Source organism: Wolffia australiana, chromosome 8, assembly GCF_029677425.1.
Source record: "Wolffia australiana isolate 7733 chromosome 8, ASM2967742v1".
NCBI classification, from domain to species: domain Eukaryota; kingdom Viridiplantae; phylum Streptophyta; class Magnoliopsida; order Alismatales; family Araceae; genus Wolffia; species Wolffia australiana.
Genome location: NC_135842.1, coordinates 636,053 through 660,737, shown reverse-complemented (window position 1 = coordinate 660,737; position 24,685 = coordinate 636,053). Strand labels below are relative to the sequence as shown.

Here is a 24,685-nt window from a genome sequence, read left to right as displayed (position 1 = left end):
TTCATCCCACGAGTCAAATGTCTTACCCAAATTTATATACCATTTTTTTTCTATATCCTTCAATGTATCAATGAAAACATTCATTTTCATGACGTCTAGAAATATCCCTGAAATCTGATTCATAAAGCAAATATCGGTAATTTCTTCTAAATAAATATAAGGATCTTCAATAGCTGGCCCTCTGAAGTTAGGCAAATTGTTTAGGATAACATAATAAATTTTAAATTTAACTCCTTCAAGTATAGGAGCATTAATTGTAGTGTTAGTCTTACTCCCACTAGGCTCACAGAAACCCTTATTTTTGTGCCTCTCCATTCTTCAGGAAGTTTTGCATTATGGTCATTTGCCATTTCTTCAGCCTTATCATCAATTACCACTTTGGTTCTGTCTTGAAAATTTTTAGAAGTTGGATCTCCCTTCTTTGACATGATGTTTACAATAAATAGACAAAAAAGATTACGTAAAATATATTTTAGAAATATAATACATCTTTCTGATCCCTCTTAAACATTTTCTGCATTCAAATAAATGTTAGAAAAAATAAAATAAATTACTAATTGATAAAACTGGCTCCCTGGCAACAAGGCCAGTTGATAAGCCAAAAAAAAGTGTATATGTCATCGTTAACTCCAAGGTTAAACAAAAACTTTATAATGTTTCCTTACTAAGAATAGATTTGAGTAAGGGTCAAACCACAGAGATCCAGAAATCATTTAGAATATTTTTCCACGTGATTATATATTTATAGTTTTTAGATAAAAACAAAAACTAACTCTATAAGAAGAAATAGTTTTCTTCTTTTTTAAGCAAATGCAATGAAGGAAACTCTAACTTATGTTGAGAATAACTTCAAATATAAGCTTTATTTTAATATTTTAATGTTAATAAATCAAAGAATAACTACATAAAATAGCTTAAAATACTTTTTTAGCAGAGGGCACTAAGATTCCCATACGAACACCCCCAAGTTGACGTGGCGACACCAAAAAATATGTGTTGGTATTCCATTTTTTGGTTTTGTAAGAATGCAATAACTAGAGCTTTAGGATGATGTTTTTTAGTGCCTTATGAGGCATTAGAGAGCCCTGGGTCTTGGCTAGCATGTCCTGTGATAACCAAGCCAGAAAAAAATTAGTGTGGAAGGCAGGAACCTCCTTTTTGGGCCAAGGATGTGTTCTTCTTAAGTTTCCCCCAAACCTGATGATCTGATTCCCTTCTTCACTCAACCTGATCGTCAAAAAAAGTGGATCCAAGAAACACTGCCGCAGTTAAGGCTGCCAAAATAGAGTTTGGGACAGGAATTAAGGGATAGTTATAATGTGGGAGAAAAAGGGTATAAATAAGGATTCTAGATTCTCAATGTGAGAAACCTGAAATGTGTGGCCAGGATTCCGCAATTGGGTCAGTCAATTTTGTTCCCCCCTTTATAGTAAAGAAACATCAACCGCCCACTTGAATTTCTCTTTAAAAGTAGACCTCTCCTTTGACTTGTCTTAAGCTCCTTTTGGGATCTGGATTAGGTATGCTCTATAGCGGTCTTCATTGTGCTTTAGGTCCATTTATTCTCCACCATTAATATTTCAACTACCTAAGCTCTGTTATGAATGAAGCTCCAAGGAAATAATGAGAAAAATAAACATCTTGATTCAAGAATGATACTTTTTCAACATTAAACCCCATTAGTTAGGACCAATTAAAAAAATGAGTGTTAATTTCATTTTCAATATGAATATGTGATACTTTTTGGTGCATAATACTGATATAAACCATAATATAAATCATAAAACACATATTTTTCACTACATATTTGATGGCATCAACTACCATGGGATGAATTATACCAATGGCATTCCATTTTCTCAACACTTCCTCATTTTCTAATAAATTATTTGTATTTTTGTTCACCCATTTTCTAATAAAAAATATAAAAACATAAAATAATAATAATAGTATTATGTGATTTCCTGGCTTTGGTTTCTGTATGGATATTATTTTCTATATGTGTTTGTTTTTCGCTTGCTTTGGTCACACCTATATCATTCACCATCATCTTCAGTTACACCCTTCTGCGTTATTCTGCACATTTTTCTATTCTTGGGAGTAAGCTATCCAATGATATCTATCTACCCATTCCCTTTTACCTACCCTAACACCTCCTTTTTAGCCATCCATTGTTCTCTTATATCTATCCATAGGTACATTGGAGAATTATCACCCATGTTTCATTAATACACACTTGATATTATGTGCTTTGAAAAAAAGAAACAATTTTTAATTCCTACTTTGAGTTAGGAAGAAAGAAAATGGAAACCCCAAGCACTAAGTACCACCACCCTTGAGAGAAGGATCTTTCTTGCGAAAGATGTTATCCCCACCATTCTACAAGTGAACTGAGGGAATTGCCGGCTTATTGTGTCAAATCCAGTGAGGAGCATTCACACTAAGCATTCCTGAAGTTTTGAGCTTCACTCATCACAATAATCGCTCTCGATACTAAGAGGGGTTTTCTAGGTATTCCTGGAAAGGCTAAGGTGTAAATTTAAATACAAGAATTCACATTAAGCATATGATTAATATTTTGACTCTTGATGTACATAGCTTGCTTCATTTCAAGATAAATGGACAACAGAAACATAACCTAATGGGCATTGCTACAGGACTAATACTGATTATGTTAGGGGTAATAGTTAAAAACAACATGCTAATTATGATAGTAATATCAAGAATTTTACATGTTTGTTATCATTAAAATAATCACATTTGCATGGTATTTGGACTTAAACTAATTAATTCTGATTTTTGAATGATATTATTATTATTATTTCAAAATTTACATAATTTTACATAATTTATAGCATCAGAGTTATAACAAAATGTCAGAATACTTTTTGTTGAGGTAAAAAAATATTTTATGGATTTAAATGCATTTTATTACAATTTAATCAGCTCCCCTATATATTACAATTTGATTTGTTTAGATTATGCCCAATTATTGGATGCAACCAATGATTATTTTTTCCAGCCAAAGTGTCAATCATTACAACTTTTTAACTTGAAAGATATGCAATCAATGAATAAAGGGCAGATTTTAATTCTAATTGCATTCTAATGCATTGGACACGTGGAGGATACAGATAAAATAACAGATTTAAATCAACCCTACTGTGTTAAATGTGTTGTGGCGCATGGTTTGACAAAATGGAATCACATCTAATTCTGGAATAAGTACCTTTTACTTTACTCCCTTGTCGGGTTGATTTAATTACACAAATATTTGGGAATTGGAGAATTGGAGAATTGGATGATATGGATCAAGGGGGATAGAAAATGATCAACAATCCAAAATTTATCAATGCATAGCACCATAACTGACGTTCCAGTTTTGCGCTAAAACTTTTAAGGGTAAGCCGTCTATAGCTGCCACAATCACAAAGCCATAAGGGACTTTTAATTATAAACAAGTATTATTTAGTTTTAGAAAATTTCCCGTAGTAATTCTTTCATATTTGGCTAAAGTAGGTTTTGTGGGATAAATATTTCCTCCACGTAATGAATGTATTTTCTCTAGATTTCATATATTAAATTAGATTTAAATTATAATGTATAATCCTATAAAAATATAAATAATTATATAGGAAATAGTTTTTTTCTCGGTGGATTTTGTGCTTAGTAAATGCTCATGTAAGAAATTATAATATTTTTTCATGAATCAAATTCCTTTACCACATATTTAACCAAGATTTAAATTGTTAATCACCAGATCCTCCATAGATCAAATGTATTGTTAAAATATGTTTGATTTGATTGAAAATTGATTCCATTTTTTAATTCTCATATCAATCTTCTAGTTTGATCTAGAGCATATGGAGGTATCCATAAACTTATTCAATCAGATCAATTTGTTTAAGTGGCCTGAAAAAGATCCAATTCAATGTGATCCCCATGTATAATTTTTCGGATACGTTTAACACATTTATAAATAGAAGACGATGATTAAAACTCTCATCAATTATGTAAAATGATCAAGACATCCAAATTTTTCATCTTTGTTTATTTGTATTTGATGGAAATATGTGTGGCAGACAAGCCAATCACACATTCCACACCTCGTTCTATGTTCATTAATAGAACATATTCATTATAATGAACGTGTGATGCTTATAATGAAGTCCATGAATACATGATCCGACTAAGTGAATTATGGTGAGATTGTTATACAGAGATAAATAGTATTTAAGCATGTGTTCTAAATATTCCTATTCGAAGGATACACGAGAATGACATCAAAGTATCCGGATAGAATAACACTATCTAGTCCCACTCATGATGAATATGGCCAGTCCCGTAGCCATTAATGTGGAGACACTGAGGATAGATAGTGGGTGCTCTTTAGTGGAACGAGTTCATTAAATTGATCCGTCCAAATCCCTGAGTGGTATTATACCAAACTGTCAATCAGGTTGATTCACGTCACGGTTGTGTAAGTGGTCCTTAGACCTGAGACACCAAAGGCATCTTGTGGATGAACATTTGTACTTTGACTATGATGTACATGTCCCTAGTCACGGGATTCTAAATAGTCTTAGTTTGGGTGCAACAAGAAGTTCATGAAGACAATTGAGTGGTCAAGATGGGATCGTCCACCCTTGATATAAGAGGTGACATCTCAAGGAAGATGATGCAATGAAGTCCTTGGCAAGGCAGTAAAATATTGAGAGAAGAGCTCTCTAATGATTTCCGAATGCGTCAATACTAACTCGGATGACCGATTAGGGTTGGACAGTACACCATACCCTAATTCATCCTAGGAGCATCAAGTGGATGAGGGATTATACATATCACAATAACCGATGAAGAACATGTTCCATGAATGTGTCGATATAAACTCATGTGTATCGAAGTGTAGCTCGGCAACCCTCAAGTTGGAGACTCGACCTATTGATTGGATAAAATTGATGATAACACCCTGAATTCTGTATTTATTTAAAATAATTCGCACAGTTTTATGCATTTTAAGAGTCTAAAATAGGGTTGTTATCATATATTTACATCTTAATTAATTTTTCCAAGTAATTTCTGATTTTTCCCTAATTTATTGAAGCTTGGAATAATTATCTTTAAATGAAAATGGCAGGTTTAAAAATTAAGTTTAATGTTACTTAATGCATGGACGAATTACTGAATTTTCCATATATTTTTAGAATTTTATTGGATTTTTGGGAATTTATTCAAGGAAGAAATGAATATTCAAATAAAATATATATATATTAGAAAAATAGGAGCTTTAAGTTAAATTCGAAAGTCAGAGGGGTTTTTTCTTAAATTTTTGTTGCAATTGTGCCCTTAAAACAGCTCTCGGTCGCCCATTACAAGCATGAAGATCCAATTAAAATAGTTGCAAATTATTAAATTAAACGGGATTTTTGTATGGTTTTATGAAATATGGAGGAGAGAGACAGTGAAGGGGCATATGCATGAATATTTTTGGGCGGCGTCGGATTGCACACGCGAATAAAGGCAGGGGTTTGTGTGCAAGAATCCAAGAGAGTGATTCAGCGGGGCCACGTGGCCATATCTCGATCGCCATATGCAAATCCGATGGCTTAAATGCTATTCGCAGTCATCTCTTTTGAGGGTGGCACATACAAAGCACACGCACGGGAGGTGACGTGACATCCTATGATTGGGTGAAGCTTAAAAAATGGTAAATGTATGTTGACACGTATTCCATTTATTTTTCTGTTTCTTTTGATTTCAGGACAAGGGTATGTGGCACACTGTGAGAGGATTCCCCAAAAGAAGTTAAGATTTTTCCAGACAATGGGAGATCGACACATGATTGTGTGTTTTAAAATATAAAATTAAATAAATTAAAATTGATACAACGGCTTAGATTGGTCAATTTTTATTTATTAATAACTTTTGATTTTGAAGTCCGATTGAGATCATTTTTATGGATTTGCTCATCTCAACCTCCACTTTCTATCTGTATGGTTGGATTATTCAGATCAACCCTACATCGATTGATAAAAATTAATTACTGAGTGGGGGTAAAATGGTAATTTTTACCATTTAAGTATAAAAGCTGAATTTTGGAATGAGGAGGTCATTCTGGAGGGGGATCTTTCACAGCTGCAAGACAGAGAGGAGAACCAGCCTGGATCAAGCCCATTTGGTGCTTTGTATGTCATTGCATTTGAATTGTTAGTGTAATTTGGATGATTTGTTAGTGAACTTCTTCATCATTCTTCTTGATCTTGGTCTGAATCTCTAAATCGCTAGGCTTGATTGGAATGTACAAGTCATTACTAGGATCAAGAGGAGTGAGCATTGAGTTGATCTAACTAGTCCAACTACAAATTAAGAACAAGAAAAAAGTTATAAAAATGTTTAAATTCTAGGAAGATTAAGGTGTGTTTATGGGATAGTAGTTAGTGAATTTGGTTTCCAAATCTCTCCAAAACAAATTAAGACCAAATCTCCTTCTTCACCCCTCGATTTGACTCCCTTGACCCTTTTTATTGGATCAAAGAAGTCAATTTAGAGATCCCTAATTCTTCTAATCCTCCCATCTTTTCTACCCTCCTTTCTAAATTCTTAATCTAATTAGGGTAATTTGATCTTCATTGAAGATTAAATTAACTCTAATTAGGGTCAAATTATTCAAGTAGATCACTAATTGAATTCCTTACTTGCTTCTCTTGGACGATTCCTATACTTATCATTATACATCTTAAGTTAAGGTTTTATAAATTTTATTGCATAAGCTAAAATCAACAACGAAAATGGAATTTAATTACCTAATTTTTGGCTTATCAATCAACTTATCGTGTTGGAGACTCATTCTGACATTAATTAGTCGATATGATGATATAGTTAATTAATTGGAAGGCCAATAAAGGTTTTTGGGCCATTGGAGTCATTAACTAGACTGAGATATGTGCCTAGAAGGTCACACACAAATGGTATTTTTATACGTCGGAAGATATACTTAAGTTTTGGGGGTTTTATGAAAAATACGCACTTAGTATAAATAGAGGAAGGCCTTGAACAAAATTCACCCAGGCCAGAATTGTTCAGGGGCTTTCCCCTTCTTCTCCTTTCTCCCACGACTCCTCTCTATTATGATGCGATCGGTACAGTGTAATGACGACGACAGAGCGTGAACGAGGTTTCTCAACAAGAAGGAGGAGATCCGACATGCCGAGGACCACATGGATATTTCTAGAGACTACACACATGAGCAGTTCCACGCGACTCGTTCGACGATCAAAGGAATCACGGATGCGATCTGTGTCGAGGAAATTTGTTCAATGATTTATCGATGTCGTGATGATTCCGTTTAAGTCTTCCGCTGCGGAATGTTTTGATTTGTTCATCCAGATCTAGGTCTCTAGAACCCAACAGTATTATGGGGGCAGTTGAGGTGAATTGAATAGATATTGATTAATAAAGTCTAAACATGTATGGCTATACTTTTATAATATAATACTTTTGTTTACAAGAATTAAAATACTGAAAGTAGGGATCATGTAGATGTCTTTGGTTATGGCCAGAAATTTTGATAATAATTCTAAGTAATAGTTATAAGGATTTGCAATCACTGTTTAAGTAGGATTCCACAGTACCAGTTATTATATTTATAAATTTTATATCCAAACCAATATATTGGCTGTTGCTAAATGATTGGAGAGATAAATGGTCTAGATTCTTTTAGAGGATTAAATCACATCAAGAAAAATCAGGTTGTTTACTTATTTCTGAATGGGTCTCACATATTTGAAGCTATCTGATGTTGTGTCTCATGTTTTTTGATAAAAGTGTGGACTCTGGCCACAGTTATATCAAAAAACATGTCTTGCAATGGAAAAGTAGTGTAGGTCAACAACCTCACATAGTTCATCTTTGTTGAATCCCACGAATATTTGGCCAAGATAGTAACTTGATTTGTTTTCAATAACTAGACATAATTGTAACTTTTAGGCCATACAGATGCAACATTTAATGAGCACCTTATTCCATTTTATCTCCCATGATATCTGAGTCGTTCAATTAAGCGATAATCAAGCTCCTCCCATGTTAAATCAAAAGTCATCTTTTATGCGTTAGAAAATAAATAATTCAAGAACTTTTAAATTAAACATAAATGAAATAAACATTTAAATATTTTGACATTCATATGTCGACTAATTGAGTATAACAAATACTTATTACATGTAAATGCTTATTATTTATGTTATTTTTCAGATATTAAAGCCTTTTGTGGATATTAAATTATGAAAATGGATCATGAAGTAGAATTAGGGAATCTCGAAGTAGAATTAAGGCTTAGGCATTTCCTTAAAATGCCTTTTGTAATTTATGAATATGGAAGTAAGTGTATAACAGCTTAAGTCCTAAATGGACGAGTGAACCCTTGGTAATACACGATTTTGTTATGTTCTATACCATAAATATTTTTTTGATCCATGGGACTTAATTTGGTTAGTCAAATGTTATGGCCCACGCTTAGATGTTTAGACTGTTTACACTAAGTCGTGTATTTCAATAGTATTCATAATAAGTATTTAGATACTGGGCATGATTTTATTTTTCAACGTAGGATTGAAAGAAACCATGTCGCGTTTGAGCATTAAATTTTCTGAAATTTTGGGAGTCAAAGTCAATGAGTTATCAAGCCTATTTATGCAATTTATAAGGTTTAAAGGGATATTGATTTAGTTTTATTCAGCAGAAATTAAAGGGTCAGCTAGTTTGTCATGTAGTCAAGGATTAAAAACTAAATTAGATATTCTACAAAAACAATGCAACATTCTGCATCATGTTGAACAAAATAATACACATTAAACCACAATTTTATTGACGTTAATATGGTCTTCTAAAACTGCATAAAACAAGCCCTAAAGAATACTAGATTTTTGTCCGATATCATTACTCTCTTCAAGCACAGCACCAGAGAGCCTTTTCTTGTACTGTTATATGAGCATAGCGAGGTAATAATACTTATGGACTGAATGAAATCGTAGCATCAACTTTACTGACATATTTTGGAGTACTCGAAAATGAGCTTTAGGATGACACCTTATCTAAAAATAGGTTGACAGTCTTTGAAATTTTATGATCATCAGTATGAATAGTTAAGTGAAATCAATAGATGAGATCAAATGGGTCAGAATGCACCAAACCTGTACCATGGATATGGACTGTCTAGTCTACAAGAGCATCTTCAACTGCTGATTCTCTCTCCTTAAACTCTGGACTTCCTTGAGCAGGTCGTCCATCTTTTCTAAAACTGAGCTCTTAAATGCAGCTGCTTCCTCCTACATCAGATAGACTCCCTCAGAACAGGAAAATAAATCTTCCTATAAAAATTGAAAAAAGAGAGGAGAGAAGAAAGAAAAGCGATGGAGAAGGAGAGACAAGAGAGACACAATAGGAGAAGAGAGAGGGAGAGAGACGCACAAGGAAAGATAGAAGAGAGGAAGAGAGAAAGAGATGAAAGAGGGAAGGGAAGACAGAAGAGAGGGATACACACAAAGGAAGGAAGAGAAGAAGGAACAGAAAAGTGTGAAGTAGAGACTGTGAAGAGATAACAAGTAGGGTGCAGAGAAAAAAGAGGCGCAGAAGATTAACAGAGAGGGACAAACACAAGGGAGAAAAGAGAGAGAGGGAGGACAAAGAGATAAAGAAGAGAGAAGGGAGACCGGATAGAGAACAGAGAGAGGGCCAAGAGAGGAAACAGAAAATAGAGAGAGAATAGAGAGAAACAAAGAACCTCATGCATGTGAAACTGTCTTAGCAATTCAATATGGAGGTTCCTCACATCTTCGTGTATGGACTCTCGCAAAGATCCCAGTGACTCCTCAAGAGTGCGCTGAACAAGTTGTAGGGAAAATGGCGCTGACCCTATTGTCTGTTCTCCCGAGTGAGCAGCAGCCCCCTGCACACCCTATCCATCACAAAATAACCTTGAAAGAAGGTCAATTATTATATCAAATTATAAAGAATAAAAACTAGTTCTGACCGTAGATGATGACTCTTGCTTTACAGAGCTGCTTCCTAAATCCTCACTGGCTGAGGTGGGAAGTCGTTTTGAAATGGATGGCAAAGACGATGATAGTGCCGACATCATTGATGAACCAAGAAGCTCAGCATTGGTTTGTGCTATGTGAGTTTTGGCAACCCCCAGCGAGGATGCAGTAGAGGGCTCCAAATTTCCACTTGGTCCAAAACTGGACCCCGATAAGGAGCTCTTGATAGATGTACTCGACGGCTCCCATGAATCTGGTAAAGTGCTGGGCACAAAGCGAGACAATGCAAGAGGCTGACGGCGGGTGGCTGTGGATATTCCAGTCAACTCACTGGTCAACGCAGATGATGAACCCATGATCAATGTATTCTCCTGAGAAATTGCAATCCAAGATGAATCATGCTTCCAAAAAAATTAAAGTCAATATCTTTTTATGGTGGAGAGGAGGAAGAACCTGCAAGACAGAGGACGAGCTAGACCTCCAGTCTGAAATAGGATGACAGTCCAGATTTCCCTCCAAGAAGGAAGTTTTCAGTACCGATGAAGAAAAAGGCATCGACTTGTCGCCAGCCAAACTATCTTTCATGGCTTCGTTTCTCTCAAAACCCCATTTTCCAAGCGAAGGAGGAATGGGCTGAACGTCAACGAGGGGGGAGAAGACGTCCATGTCATCCTTCAGGTTTGAACTCATCCGAGGGGCATGCAACTTTAAAAGAGAACCGCCCGTCCATGTTTGGCTACGAAAGGGAGTTGATTCTTGTGACGTAACAGATGGTGACCCTGGACCAGGGCTTGCAGCTCCTATTGAGGATGACGAGGACGGAAGCGGATCTGGCATGATAACAGAGTCTTCCCCGGTGCTTCCGAGAAGAGCGACCTCGTTGAAGCAGTTCTCATTCACGATCGCAGGCTTAGATTTTTGCCAGCATAAGCTCGTAACTGCCTGATGATTCGAGGAAGATCTTAGAACCAGAAGTAAATGAAGGTTCATATTCACATTCAGAAGTAGTTCTGCACCTCAACACTGCTGTACGCACAAAGAAGAGTCAAGGGCTGGGGTTTTCCTCTCAGATCATAGAAAACGACGAGACCAGTGTTTGTTCCTGCAGCGAGTATGAAGCCATCATCTCTAATTGCCAGCGAAGAGAATGGCGCCTCGTGATGAAGGCATGACACAGGCCTTCGGCTTCCAGTATCTAGCAAGTGTAACTTTTTATCGAGGCCGACACTCACAATTTGCTGGGAAGAGATAAAAACAGGGTAAATTATACAGCACATAAATAAGACAAGGCATATTTTTACTAAAGAACATCAGACCTTATCATTTGAAGGCGAAAAACAGACACCAGCAGTTGGAGCAGAATGTATCTTATTCCAAGACATCTGTCAGTAGATATTCTTTAATGAGTACAAAATAGATGATTTTCAAAAATTATTGGGAAGTATGAGGATGAATACCCAAAAATCTGAGCAATCTATAATTCTGCCAAAATGAAAAATCTCATGTACAACAGTGCAAGTTCACAAACCTTAGGGCTGCGGATAGTTGCATCCCACAAATGTACAGACCCATCATCACCCGCCGTCAGAAAAATGTGCCGACTAAAGCAGGAATAATCTAGAATCCTCAAGGCCTACTCAAGAAATAAACAAAATAAAAAGATGAAATGACAATAAGTGACTAATGTTGAGAAGTGACTTTGAAAAAATAAAGATTGAAAATCCTTCCATAAAGGTATGCTAAAACCTGTCCACTTGGGTCCTTCAGTTCAGCTGCGCGCGATCCGGTCGAAAGGCTGTGAATAATGATGTCTCCTTTCAAGCTGACCGAGGCCAAATGCTCATCTTTAAAGTTATACATTACACTGGTAATTGTACTAGTGTGCCCACTCAGCCATTTGATGCAACGTTTTCTCTGCAGATCCCATATCCTAACGATGTGGCTACTTCCACCAGAACACAAGTATCTAGAACCCTTGTTACTGAAACTAATGGAGTGTATGGATTCCTACAAGTTGTTGAATTCGAAGAATCAGTTGGGATTATGAGCGTTAGATGTCAGTAAAAACTAGATGAACAGTTGACAAACGTAAACACTGACATTTATATTGTCACCAGCATCAGCGTCCGTCAGTGGTAATGCGCCCATACTTTGCCCATTTTTTCGCCAAAGCGAGATCTTTTTATCTTCTCCAGCGCTGGCAACAACAAGATCTGCACAACCCCCCATAAAATAGCATAAAGATATAAAAGCTGGTAGATTTCCGATCAAATAATTTAGACTACTTAACATAAAAAATCCAAAAAAAGAGGTGAATTTCCGTCCAGTATACTTACTGGTGTGATTCCACCGTACAGCATTAACGTTGGATCCAGGAGCTGGCGAGTAACTGAGAGCACACGGATCCCCGGACTCCATCGTCAAATCGAAAAGCTTCACGGTGTCTCCTCCGCATGTAGCCAGGAGCGCCGCGGACGAATCCGCGAGAACCGTGCCCCCCATCCCTTCAAATTTTCTTCACAAGCCAAACAAAATACAAAACCTACCAATAATCGCACCGCCTACAAGAATGAGAAAAACGATTGACTAAGCTTCAATGCCTATAGAAGATCAGAGATTCAGAAAGAACTTTAATTCCTGAAATTGCTCGAAAACCAGAAATTTTTCTTACGTCGTTGATGTTCGCGACGCGTCGGCAGCTTCCACGACGAAGGTTGCTGTCACTCTGCTCATATTTGAACTTCAAAAGGACTATCACTAAACCCCGTTTTAGTTATAACCCCGTTTTCTCAGAAATTATAACTATACCCTCATATTTTAATGTTCTCGAAATTCATCACTGTTTATTTTTCAAGGCCTAGTTTTAGTGCAACTGTAGGGAATGGCAGCCGTCATCCGTCACGTCACACGTCATGGTGACGGCGACGTGACGGATGACGTGACAGTGACGGTGACGAAATTAGGGGCCCGTGATGGTTACGGCGACAGATGACGAACTGGGCGTGACGGTGACAGGGGGCCTCGGACGTGTGACGTGACGGGATGGCCATCACGGACGACAGCCGCGATGGATTTTAAAAATGACCAAAAAAGCTAAAAAGCATTAGATTTAAGCTTCTGACGGGCGAGATTTCACCATGTGGTATTGCTAACTCGATTTCTTGGCATTTTGCAGAAAAAGTCCATGCATTAATTCACGCGCGCAACAGGATGCCGTCCAAAGATAATTGGATATATGCCCCTATAATTCTCTCTCCTCCGCATGGCTTTTTTCCCGTTACACTTAACGGTGACACCGTCCAGTGATGGGGAAGTGACAGGGACGTGATGGGGACGCCGCAAACCATGACAGTGACACAAACGTGATGGATTTTTCCGAAATCCTCAGATGTGTGATGGGACAGTGACGTGACGAAACTTTTGTCACATCTCCATCTGTCACGGATTGTCATCTGTCATGGATTGTCATCCGTCCCGTCACGTCCGGGGCGTCATGTCCCGGACGTGTCGTTCCCTAAGTGCAAGTATGAAGAATGTTACTTCAAATATTTTAGATGCATTTCAAAATGGGCTTATGATTGTCCACTTTATTTGGGCCTGATAACTTTCTACCAAGGCCTGGTCCCATGAGAATTGGGATTGGTATGACGTCCTCGTCAACAGGCATCGACGCCAACGTCGTCTGTCTTAGAGTCCCTAAACTTTGTAGTCGTTTAGGTCGATGATGGTTGCTAACTACGAAAAAGGTATATGTCTCGACTATAATTCTTTACTTTTCAGTTGTTTGAGACTGTCCTTTGCAAGTTGTGAACTTGGGATCTTCAAGTCTCAACCCTCTGCCATCTATAGTGCAGGATCGTCCAGGACGGAGACCATGGACGGGATGGGATGATCCACGTCCCATCTTACGTCTCAATTTTTAGAGGTTCGTCTGAATCATCCCGCCCCAAATTTTCATCCACGTCCCGTCCCGTCTAAGACATTCTTGTCTCCTCCGGCGTCTGGGATGAAACAGTGCTTCCGCCAGCATTAGGGCACTCAGAATTTGACAAGTGGCACAACACGTGTGTCAGCCAGCTGGAGCTGTCAGGCACCTACTGTACTCCCACGAGATTCAGAAACTGTACTGTCCGCCGTTCAAGGCTCGGACGGTAGCGTTATTTCGTCCATGGACAAAAGAATCCTCCCCTTCTGAGATCGGTGGACTATCCTACATCCTGTCATTCGTTCAAACTCTCGGACGGGATGATTTTTTTGTACATGGACAAAATAACCATCCTGTCCATGTCCATGCACTATATTCTATTAGTCCTGCTCGAAGAAAACTGCCACTTACCGGACAGTGTCACCAGCCACCAATGTCCACTTGTCGGAAACTTGTCACTGCTTGTACATGACCCTCCATCCTCATCGTTGACGTTATCATTGAGGAAGCCGTCTACGAAGACCATCTACGTCACAAATGGAATTGATCAATGTCGTCGTTATAGTGCAGGGACGCGGACGGGACAATTTTTTGTCCCAGGACGAAAAAATCGTCCCGTCCAAGGGAATGTACGAAAATCGAGACAAATATTCATCCCGGGGACGACTGGACGGAACTGTTCCGGGTTCCGTGGGACGAAAAAAAACCGTCCTGTCTGGAGGTCTCGGATGATGAACGGTCAGAGAAGGACGAAAAACTGCCGGATTCACATCCGACGGTTGAGATATAGCCACGTGGCCTCGTTGTGACATTTTGCATTAAGTCCTTGTATTTTTACGAGCTCTGACGCTGCTCAAAAGTCATTGTACATATGTCCCTTCGCACTCTCTCTCCTCTTATTTCCCAAAAAAACTTAGAAAAATCCATATGAACGGGTTTTTAGCATACCTTTAATATTTTAAAAATATAAAACGGGTTTTTTTTTCGTCTGGTATGAGGGATGGGACGGTTTTTTTCCCGGACGGGACGGAAACTCGTCCCAAGACGAATGGACGGGACGGTTTTCGTATCGTCGGACGAAAAAATTGTCCCGTCCACATCCCTGCACTGAAGCCGGAAATCGGAAGGGAGGAAATTCGTCCTATCCCATCCACCGTCCACGTCTTGGGACAATCCGGAACTATAGTCGTCATTATTAGATGACTTCGACTTTTGGCTGATGATGCCTAGATATTTAGGACCACCACAGTTGGCTGTACCTCTGTGGTGCTGGCAATAGACTTTTAAACGTTGACCATCGGGTCAGCGCTGCGATTTAACGGAATTTGAGACGGAACAAGCGAAAAAATCTTGGCCGCTGGGAAATTATAAGTTAATTGTATTTTGAAATAATATTCCGGGAATGCCACGTGGCAGTGTAAGAAAGTCCCACGTCATGACCACGGTAGTGGACAGTTGGGAATTGGGATCAAACATTTTTAATTGTAAATATCCCCGTCGCGAGTGGGATTTAAAGTCGGCCGGCCAAACGCGCTTACGGACAGGGCTGAATGAATCCTGACCGTTCGATCGGCGGAGTGGACCCCACAGCCACTCTAGAAAATATTTAATAAATGAGAGGACCGTGTCGACATCGCGGCGGGTCGTGTCGAACGCGTGCCCTTATCAATAATCGTCATCATATCTCTCTCTCTAACTCTATCTCTTTCTCTCTCTACTGTCTCTCGATCGTCTACCGGAGCGCGGAGAAGGGGGAAGAATTCGGAAGGAGAGATCATCGGCGATTCTTTGCTTGATCGTCTTCGTCGTTGTCAGATCTTGAAGAATTAGCGGATCTATTGAGCAATTGGAGATTTTCGGATTGTTCATCTGTTCGCCTTGAATTTTCTTTGATTTCGCCTGGTTTTTGGTGATCCGCGGTCGTCCGATCCCGATTTAGCGAGAGAGGGGATGGGATCGGGTGCGAACGCCAACGGGGCGTGGTTCGTGGACTACAGCGGCCTAGATGACGAGGTCCATGCGGCTGATTTCATCTGGCAGGCGCACATCGATGATGATTCGGCTCGCTCAAGGTATTAGAATTTCGGATGGATTTTAAGATACGTAATCTCGATTTTTCCTGATGATCTGTCGTTGAAGAACGATTTTTAATCATGAATCTTGCGAAATTTATTTTCTGGATCTCTTTCGAAGATTATGCGTGTCGATCTTTGATGTCGGAATTCATGTTTCGTCCGTTTGATTCTGTTTGATGTCAGCGTGCTGGACATGAACCTTTCATCCAGAGAGGATGACGACCACAATCAAGGCTCCAGGAAAAGGTACAAATGGCTCCGAAAAAAAGCACAAATGTTTCGTTTCCGCGGATAGAAACTCTAATATTTGTAAATCCTAAAAATCGACGCAGAAATCGCCCCGTCTCGACTGCGAAACCCGGATCAAAAGCCTGTAGAGAGAAGATGCGCAGGGACAAGCTTACTGAGAGGTTGATCTCCGCTTCAAATCTTGTAATTTCGGCCATATATTGATATTGTATTATTCAAAATGAACAGGTTCACGGATCTGTTATCGCTTTTGGAACCCGGGAAATCTCTCAAGGACGTAGACAAAATCGCCATTCTGGGCGACGCTGCCCGCCGCCTCTCACAGCTTCGCTTCGAGGCAGAGAAATTCAAAGAATCAAACGAATCTCTTCAGAGTTCAATCAAATCTCTCAAGGTATTTCCATCTTCATATTTGGCAACAATAAATTTGACATTATCGAAGATAAATGATTAATGAAAGCTTTCCTTGTTCCCCTTTTTCTCGTTCTCCATTAGTTGGTAATTAATCACAGAATTAGGCGAGGGTCTCCAGCCCGTGTTTAAAGTGAGGGTACCGTTGACAGATTTGGATGACTAACAGTTTGGCAATGCTGGTTGATGTCAACCCTCTGTCATCTTCAACCATCGTTTTTATTATGTTTGGTTAAAACAACTGTGTCAATGTCATCAATCCTCGTTCAAGATGACAATGTTCAACCACCATTTTTTGTTAAAATTTGGTTAAAACGACAACAGTGTCAATGTCATCAAACCTCGTTTATGATGATAATATTTAGTAATTTCAAATCGCCAGATTCGCAACTAGACGTGGTCGTTTGGTTCTTTTTGTGCGAAGTTGTCCTAATTGCTCGTTCTGTTGGTTTTTCGGAACAGAACAAAAACGGATTCAAACAGAACTTCGAGCAGACCCTTGTGCAGTTCTTTTGTTCGCTTTGTGCGAATTTTGTTCAAATGTGCAAATTTTGTTTGTTTTTTAAAATGAAAAAGAACAGAACAAAGAACAAGGACCTGAGCAGTTCTTTTGTGTGAATTTTTTGTTCGTTTTAAACGACCAGAACAGAACAACCATGTCTACTCGCAACGATAACACGTGGTGTTGTCATCATTGTCATCCTCACCCAGACATGTCGAACATTAACATTTTTTCTCTGTTCTATGTGGATAGATGGAGAAAATGGAGTTGAAGGAGGAGAAGATGAAGCTCAAGGCTGAGAAGGAGAGAGTGGAGCAGATGATGAAGAACTGCGATAGTGTTGTGGCACCGCCACCGGTGCCGTTTTCACCTGCGGCATACAAGAACATGTCTTTCGCAAGCTACTTCCCATCGCCGATGGCCATGTGGCAATGGCTGCCACAGACGGCCGTCGACACCTCCCAAGATCACGTGCTCAGGCCCCCAGTTGCCTAACCACTGCAAAAACAGAATCTTTAGTTGCATGATTTTAAGACAAGATAAAAGATTTATATTCCTGATTCAGTGGCATCTGACGAAGCCGGAGAAGCTTCATAATTGTCTCTTTTATGAGTTTCTTATCGTTCCATTTGCAACTTGGTTGTTTCAGGGGGAGAAAGGAGAGGAAAAGGAGGAGATATGGAACGTCGAACAACAAAATTTAAGACTACACCCACTATGGCAGGGTCAGGTAGGGTTCTGAAACTTGATCAATAGTCTGATCAATTTGATTGGCTATAGTCTGGTCCATTCTACCATTCACTCCAATATATGCCCCATTATGTTTGACCAAATGGGCCGATCAAACCAAGCAGATTGATCAGAATAGCGGATCAAAGAACAGACCTATCTGTGAATGATCATCATGAACAAAGGGGCCCATTATATCTTCAACACACAAGAAATTGATCTAATCACCAAACTTTACTTTATGGTCTGCATAGTAGAGCTTACAGTCCATTAAATTCATCATTGTCTTCATTATTTACCGATCGTAATTCAACTTTGATTGTTTCCAAAATGATGTTTCATCTTCGCCAGTGTAGAAAATAAATTTTAATTAATAACATTTAATATGCAATGTATCGTGTTACATAGCCTTGAGCTTCAACTCTATGTAATAATTTACATAATTATACACACTTAACGTAAATTCATGACAACTTAATTTAGTCAATTATTTAAGTTTAGTTAAGTCATTTTATTTACTTTTAGTAGGCTGACGCTTTAACCATAAACATTTTTACACAACTTATTGTACACATTTCCGCTACAAATTCATATGATTATACTTCGGTCACTTCAAAACAATTTTCAGTTGTTTGAACCACAAAATACTGAATTTTGATCGATTTCAATAAATTCGTAATATATAAAGTGGAAATAACATGGAAAAAATATACTGTATTTTAGAAGGAAAGGGTTTGTGGATTAATGAAGAGAAAAGAAAAAAACTAAAAAGCTGCCTAAAATACCAGATCAGACTACTTAGCCTGGATAACAAAACCCTAGATCTGCCCTTTCTCGTCAGGCATGTTCAGTGTACCTGATCATCAGTTGGTCCACAATCCATCCTCACCCCGAGTTTACCCAAAACCTTAACCTGCCCTTTTGGACTGGTTGATTTCGATAATTAAACAAATAGTGAAGCATGAATGAGAATATAACCACAAGAAGGAAACATATAATGAAAAGGGAGAAACCTGAAGTCAATGATCAACTGTCTTGGTCGATGGTTCCAAAGATTCGATCACCGGCGTCGCCCAACCCCGGGATTATGAACCTGGGATTTTCAGCATTATTGGACGATGATAAACCAAGTTTAAAGGAAAATAAATGAGCACAAGAGCAAAGTCAACGCGGATACCCCTCTTCGTTGACTTCTGGGTCAATGATTCCAGTGTAAACGTGTACCCTGCCAACTTCAGCAAGTCAGAAATCCCACTAAATGGAATAGATTATTATTGGTATATAGGATGCGATCGGTTGTCAATCTTTACCCTGGAAACTGCAAACTTAGCTTTTGAAGCGCTGGTGGCGCAGCAATGGCAGACACCTGAGATTAATAAAAAAATAGACCATGCATAATAAATCAGATATCTACAAGGAAAATGACATTGACTTTGACTTTGAAGGGCTTACAATCTTTATTTGCCGATTTTTGACTCCTCGGTCCTTGAGCAAGTCAATGGCAGCGACGATGGTGCCGCCTGCAAGTCAAAAGCAGGAACATGAAGTCATAACATCTGCAACACGGGCAAAACTAAAAAAGGAATTTTGACATTCGAATAACCAAATAATCCAAGAAAATTAAGAAAATATCAACGCCCACCGGTCGCAAGCATTGGGTCAACGAGAAGCACACGAGTACCCTCCGAGAACTTCTGGGGCAGGCTGAGAGAGGAAACAATACACAGAAATTATAAGCATGAAAAGCCTCCAGTGCAATTAAAAAATGAGTATTTTTGTCATGTTCTTACTTGCTCCAGTACAGCGATGGGAGCAGCGTGGTTTCATCTCTTTTGAATCCTTTTTTTAATGGGAAAAAAAAGAGGAAGAAAGAATCAGTAATGGAGAAATTATCGTTAATGCTTCAGAGGAGTGCTTAATTTTCATACCCAGATGGTAGGTTCTTGTTGCAGGCAAAATAGATGAAGCATGCTCGATCAGTGCCAGACCAGCTCTCAAGATTGGGATTACCTGCAGCGCAGTAGCCAACAAAAGGAAAATACTTCCTTCGTAATAAGTGGACAATAGACGAAAATGACGTCATAATTTATTATGTATGGGCAGAAATCATGAAAGATTAAACGATATTTACCACTACAGGTTCTCTGGGATCTATGAACTCAACAGAGGCAACGCCCATAGGCGTTTGGATCTCTCCGCTTATTGTAGGCTAAAGACAGAAAAAACGTTAAATCTGTTAGTAAACACATATCAGAAAACAACTTAGAACTTGGGTGAACTATTAAAAAAATGTGAATTATTCACAAGATTTTTTCTACACCAAGTACGGATTCATATACTACAATAAACATCACACTAAAAACAAAATTTGGATTTATGAAGGTTAGAGAAAGCAAGTGTACTTCACCAGCCAGTCTCTTGATGCTTCATAAATCAGCAGCCTTCCTAACTCTGCCATCGCATTTTCTGCGTTGAATATTAGAAACTGTAAGGTTAAAATTGATGAAACTCAACTAAAAATAATTATTGCTGATCCTCTCGTAATCAACCTCTTGATTTGAAATTTTAGTAATGTCTAAACAAATGTTTATTACGTACTGAAGACGGCGCAGGGAGTCTCCTCGTTCCTCAGAACAGAGACCCAGTGTTTGATTAGAGGATGCGGCGGCACGAACACCTAAAACCCGCTCAATTTCTACATCAAATTGCAGAAATCGCGCAGAAAAAAATGAAAAATTCCAACTCCACCTCGCATTACCAGCATCCGATCCTTCGAGGTGGCAGACGCCATAGCCGGGAGAAAACGTCGCCTCCTATTTCCGTAGGCCACCGCAATCTGTCAACGTAAAATACCCAATTTGAGATTTCGGAGACGGAAGATTTTCAGGGTGTGGAATGATGAGCGAAAACAAGACATGGGTTTATTGTAACCTTCTTGTGGGGGAAGCAGGAAGAGGAGCGAGGCAGGAAAGAGGATCCGAGGAGATATGTTCTTGAAGAGGAGAGCCACGGAGTAGGCCAATGCGGAGCCTGCAACATGGGTTTCGTCGCGTTAATCGCCATGAGAATCGTCGGTGTGCCGATTCTGTCGCTGATCAGCTGCTCTTCTTATCTGCTGGCCTGCTGAAGATGATAATGGGTTGGTCATGGGAAAGAGAGACTTAACACAGCCTTCTCATACCCCAAACTTAAACTAATTAAAATTTTAAGATTTTTATGAAAATAAACTCCATTGAGTTGGGCATTAGTATATGGGGTTGGTGATGCAGGACGACTAAAAGAGACGGGAATGACGACGAGGGATGGATGACGTAGGACGATCAGGGGAGAGCCGACTCGGGTGGCGGGTATGACAATGACGGTGGAGGATGCTAGACAGGTTTAGGTAGAGGAATAAAACAGGCCACAAAGTTCACACGATCGAGTTCGAAAACCTAAAACCAATGAAATGATGGTGGTGCAGCCCCGTTCCTCGTCGAGGGCGGGAGTACTGTCAACCACCGCGACGATGCCAAAGCACCAAATCCAATACTCGAATTCACGTCACGGGGAAAACTCACAATAGAGAGAATTTTAGGAAGTTCCAAATCAAATCAAATCTGTCGGCGGTGGAGAACTCTCACGGAACACTAGACGAAGAACACTTCGACACCAAAGAGTTCAGGTGTACCTCGGCACTGTAGTGCGGGAAGAGGTTGCGGGAAATTCTGGTCGAGTCGTGACTGGACAATCCGAGAGTTGTATGGCCCACTGGACGAAATATATGGGCGTTCCGGGCGTTGAGCTGCCCTGGCGAGAAGTGTGATGGACGAGTGCGGTCCGAGGCTGCTGAGCGGATGCAGTTGAGCGCGGGCGCGGCCGGGGCTGGAGTGCGTGGGCAACGACGTGGTTGGCGCGCGCGGGCGCTAGCAGGGTCGGCGCAAGCGGGCGCCGGCACCTTGACGCGGGGCAGCCTGGCGCTTGGGCGTGGGATTGCCCAAGCGCCTGGGCGTGAGGTGGCCTCGCGCACGGGCGCAGGGCTGTCTGGCGCCCGGGCGTGGGGTTGCCTTGCGCCTTGGCACGGGGTATCCTTGCGCGCGGGTGCGGGGAGGCCTAGCGCATGGGCGCAGGGTTGTCTTGCGCCTTGGCGCAGGACGGCCAGGTGCCTGGGCGTGGGTCGCCTTGCGCCTTGGCGCAGGTGGCCTCTCGCGCGGCGCGCGAGCGCCTAGCGCTGGGCGGGTTGCCTTGCGCCTTGGCGCAGGCGGCCTGGCGCTGGCGTGGTTGCCCGGCGCTGGAGCGCGGGGTGGCCTCGCACGCGGGTGCGGAGCGGCCGGGCGCTGGGCGGCCTGGCGCTGGGGCGTGAGGCGGCCTGGTGCTGGGCGCTGGACGATCTGGGCGAGAGAAGAGAAAGGGCGAGAAAGAGAGGGAGAAGGAAGAAGGAAGAAATGGAAGGAGAAGGAGGGACGGAGGCGATGGTCGGCGAGACGTGGCGCTGGTGACGGCAGCGGCGGCGACGAACTAGAAGATGGAGGGATAGGGAGGCTAGGGGAAGTCCTCCAAGAAGAGTTAAAAGAAAACTCGATTCTTGAAATTATGACTTGCCTACTGTTTCTTAAAACATTGGATTATACATATAGGCCTTGGAGGAAAGAGAAACTACAGTTAAAAGAAAAAAAAATAAAAACAAGCGACGTGATTTCGTGTCACGTCAGGGGGAAGTTCTGGATCTGCCTTTGGCGACGTGTCAGGATGCGTGAGGGGGCGTGAGTGGATGGAGACGTGCCTGATGCTGGCGTGTGGACTTGGTCCGGTGACGATGGTGGCATGTCTTTAGCGGTCGTGCTGACTTCAGATGATGGTGGTGACGCGTCCGATGTCGATGCGTTGACGTCGTCGCCACCAGTTGGTATCACACGATCAAATCCTAAGTAGGAACAATGCTCGAATCTAATGTGTGCCGCCCTCAGTGCTTGGAGCAGAACACTAAACAGCCTTGTTTTGTTGCAGGGTAAGTCTTCACTATAGCTTAAGTTTGTATACAAGGGGTTCGGGAAGAAGGTGGAGACGCAGCTCCATCGGGGAATATGATCATTGCATTAATATCAAAAGGAGGTTAAATCGTAGTCATGGACATTACATGGGGGAAGACAAGGGATGATATAGAAGTAATCAGAGGAGGCATTGCGCGCCTTGGTAGCGTCGCTCTTGCACCTTGAGGCCCGTTGCTCTACGCGCGCGCTCGCTAGCCTGGCCGCTCCACGTGTGCCCCTGGGCGAGGCGCCGCGCAACCATGGGCATGGTGCTTGGGCATCTGCCACCCATCCCAGCCTTGACGCTCCATGCGCCGCCTTGGTAGCGTCACTCTTGTGCCTTGAGGCCCGCTGCTCTGCGCACACGCCCGCTGGCCTGGCCGCTACACGCGTGCCCCCCGACCATGCACCACGCAACCGTGGGCATGGTGCTTGGCCATCCCCCACCCATCCCAGCCTTGACGATCCATGTGCCGCCAGCACCCACGTTGACACCTATCGCGTGCGGTCCGCCCCGACGCCGTCGTGCTCGGCGCCTCAAGCTAGGCGCTGTGCGCCCAGCACTACCCCCCGGGACGCCCAACGCCCGTGCCGTCTCGACGCTCTCTATGCGCTGATGCCTTAGTCTCCTTGATGAATATCTTCTGCACCACACCCCGCACACGGGATGCGTGCAGCGCGCACGCATAGCCGTGCGGCTTACCCGCACAAGTCCGCACGCAGTGCCGTGGCACTACCGCCTAGCCTGCATGTCCCACACAATCACAGATACGATATATTGAATATAATGCACTTGCGATGATTAGAATTGAAGTCCATGAATATATTCAATGACTTACTAAATTATGTTGAGATTATAGTATGGTGGTCATTAGCCTTCAACATGTGTACTGATATTCATTTCAAATGATTATCACGAAGGACATTAGTGTGGAGTATGGCCAATCTCGTAGTCATTAGTGTGGAGATACTACGGACATACATAGGATAGTATTTGTATAAATTGTTCTCCAAATAAATTTATATGAATCCCTTAATGGTATTATAACTATCTTTCATAAGGTTTATTATTATAAATGACAAATAAGAATTTGAGTTAAAATATGTTTCTATGGAGCTCTGATATATGCAAAAATATTTATTAAAGTTTTCCTTAGGGAAAGTAAGGGTCAAATCCACAAGGAGCAGGTAATGAGAGAGTAAATTGAGATTAAAATATATCTTAGAATACTTTTTGAGGTAATTTTTTATTTTCTTCGATTTACTACTATTTTCTAGAAAGTAAGATCACCGGAACTAAGGAAACCCAATCAAATGTATATTATATGAATAGGTTCTAATAATCTATTTTGATTTGATAGAGTTTTTTATTTTTATTTTTAATGCAATAAATATTTTTAAAATATATTATAACCATTGGTCGCTCCTCCCACAGTAAAATCTGCAGCATGGCTATGCTGGATGGTGCCTAATTTGTGGACAATGATGTGACGTCAGACATCAGAATGGGACCGCGATGGGTAGTGGACAAAAAACACTATAAGTTTTGCTGCAGGGGGAAATTTGGAACATTATTTGATGAGTTGGAAATATTTTTTATAGGCTGTCCATTATCTCAAGAAAAAGTTAAGAAAATTCTTATAAAATATACATGATGCAGGAACTTGGTTGTTAGTTCTCCAAAGGCCCAAGAGGTGAATTTTATCCAAGGTTGTTGATCACGCTTTAACTCTCTCTTCCACTCTCTTTTAGAA

The 24,685-nt window shown here is 40.6% G+C and overlaps 3 protein-coding genes across 7 annotated transcripts; 1 reads left to right on the top strand and 2 right to left on the bottom strand.

Moving 5' to 3' along the window:
* Window positions 1-9,053: 9,053 nt before the first annotated feature.
* Window positions 9,054-12,765, bottom strand: NEDD1 (Transducin/WD40 repeat-like superfamily protein). Of its 4 annotated transcripts, none has more exons than XM_078580084.1 (11): window positions 12,703-12,765; window positions 12,368-12,592; window positions 12,132-12,244; window positions 11,778-12,038; window positions 11,560-11,664; window positions 11,348-11,413; window positions 11,048-11,269; window positions 10,485-10,973; window positions 10,025-10,402; window positions 9,776-9,949; window positions 9,054-9,320 (listed from the first exon to the last, which is right to left on the bottom strand). In XM_078580084.1, exons 2-11 carry the CDS (start codon window positions 12,531-12,533, stop codon window positions 9,213-9,215), a joined length of 2,082 nt encoding a protein of 693 aa, XP_078436210.1. In that variant the 5' UTR covers window positions 12,534-12,592; window positions 12,703-12,765; the 3' UTR covers window positions 9,054-9,212. The 4 variants fall into 4 exon arrangements, with proteins under 4 accessions (XP_078436210.1, XP_078436212.1, XP_078436211.1 ...); XM_078580086.1 differs by having other exon boundaries at window positions 9,824-9,949; XM_078580085.1 differs by having other exon boundaries at window positions 9,776-9,940.
* A 2,865-nt stretch (window positions 12,766-15,630) lies between these two features.
* On the top strand, window positions 15,631-17,800 carry LOC144706419 (transcription factor ILR3-like). Its single transcript, XM_078579357.1, has 5 exons — window positions 15,631-16,028; window positions 16,215-16,277; window positions 16,364-16,441; window positions 16,509-16,674; window positions 17,446-17,800. The coding sequence occupies exons 1-5, from the start codon at window positions 15,907-15,909 to the stop codon at window positions 17,686-17,688; spliced, it is 672 nt and encodes a 223-aa protein (XP_078435483.1). The 5' UTR covers window positions 15,631-15,906; the 3' UTR covers window positions 17,689-17,800.
* On the bottom strand, window positions 17,335-21,073 carry UPP (uracil phosphoribosyltransferase). 2 transcript variants are annotated; one of them, XM_078579356.1, is made up of 13 exons: window positions 20,854-21,073; window positions 20,681-20,758; window positions 20,521-20,599; window positions 20,330-20,388; window positions 20,054-20,131; window positions 19,851-19,932; window positions 19,713-19,761; window positions 19,565-19,626; window positions 19,375-19,442; window positions 19,233-19,288; window positions 19,100-19,147; window positions 18,936-19,015; window positions 17,335-18,848 (listed from the first exon to the last, which is right to left on the bottom strand). In XM_078579356.1, the coding sequence occupies exons 1-12, from the start codon at window positions 20,983-20,985 to the stop codon at window positions 18,949-18,951; spliced, it is 858 nt and encodes a 285-aa protein (XP_078435482.1). In that variant the 5' UTR covers window positions 20,986-21,073; the 3' UTR covers window positions 17,335-18,848; window positions 18,936-18,948. The 2 variants fall into 2 exon arrangements, with proteins under 2 accessions (XP_078435482.1, XP_078435481.1); XM_078579355.1 differs by having other exon boundaries at window positions 17,335-17,691; window positions 20,854-21,072.
* Window positions 21,074-24,685: the final 3,612 nt, after the last annotated feature.

Excerpts from the sequence above, each read along its gene's own strand:
- NEDD1 (XM_078580084.1), bottom strand. The coding sequence starts at position 12,533 with ATGGGGGGCACGGTTCTCGCGGATTCGTCCGCGGCGCTCCTGGCTACA. Across the intron at positions 11,665-11,777 it reads TGAAGGACCCAAGTGGACAG|GCCTTGAGGATTCTAGATTA; the intron begins GTTTTAGCATAC and ends TTTCTTGAGTAG. Across the intron at positions 11,414-11,559 it reads CAACTATCCGCAGCCCTAAG|ATGTCTTGGAATAAGATACA; the intron begins GTTTGTGAACTT and ends ATCTACTGACAG.
- LOC144706419 (XM_078579357.1), top strand. The coding sequence starts at position 15,907 with ATGGGATCGGGTGCGAACGCCAACGGGGCGTGGTTCGTGGACTACAGC. Across the intron at positions 16,029-16,214 it reads GATGATTCGGCTCGCTCAAG|CGTGCTGGACATGAACCTTT; the intron begins GTATTAGAATTT and ends GTTTGATGTCAG. Across the intron at positions 16,278-16,363 it reads AATCAAGGCTCCAGGAAAAG|AAATCGCCCCGTCTCGACTG; the intron begins GTACAAATGGCT and ends AAATCGACGCAG.
- UPP (XM_078579356.1), bottom strand. The coding sequence starts at position 20,985 with ATGGCGATTAACGCGACGAAACCCATGTTGCAGGCTCCGCATTGGCCT. Across the intron at positions 19,627-19,712 it reads CCATCGCTGTACTGGAGCAA|CCTGCCCCAGAAGTTCTCGG; the intron begins GTAAGAACATGA and ends TTCCTCTCTCAG. Across the intron at positions 19,443-19,564 it reads TGACCCAATGCTTGCGACCG|GCGGCACCATCGTCGCTGCC; the intron begins GTGGGCGTTGAT and ends TTTGACTTGCAG.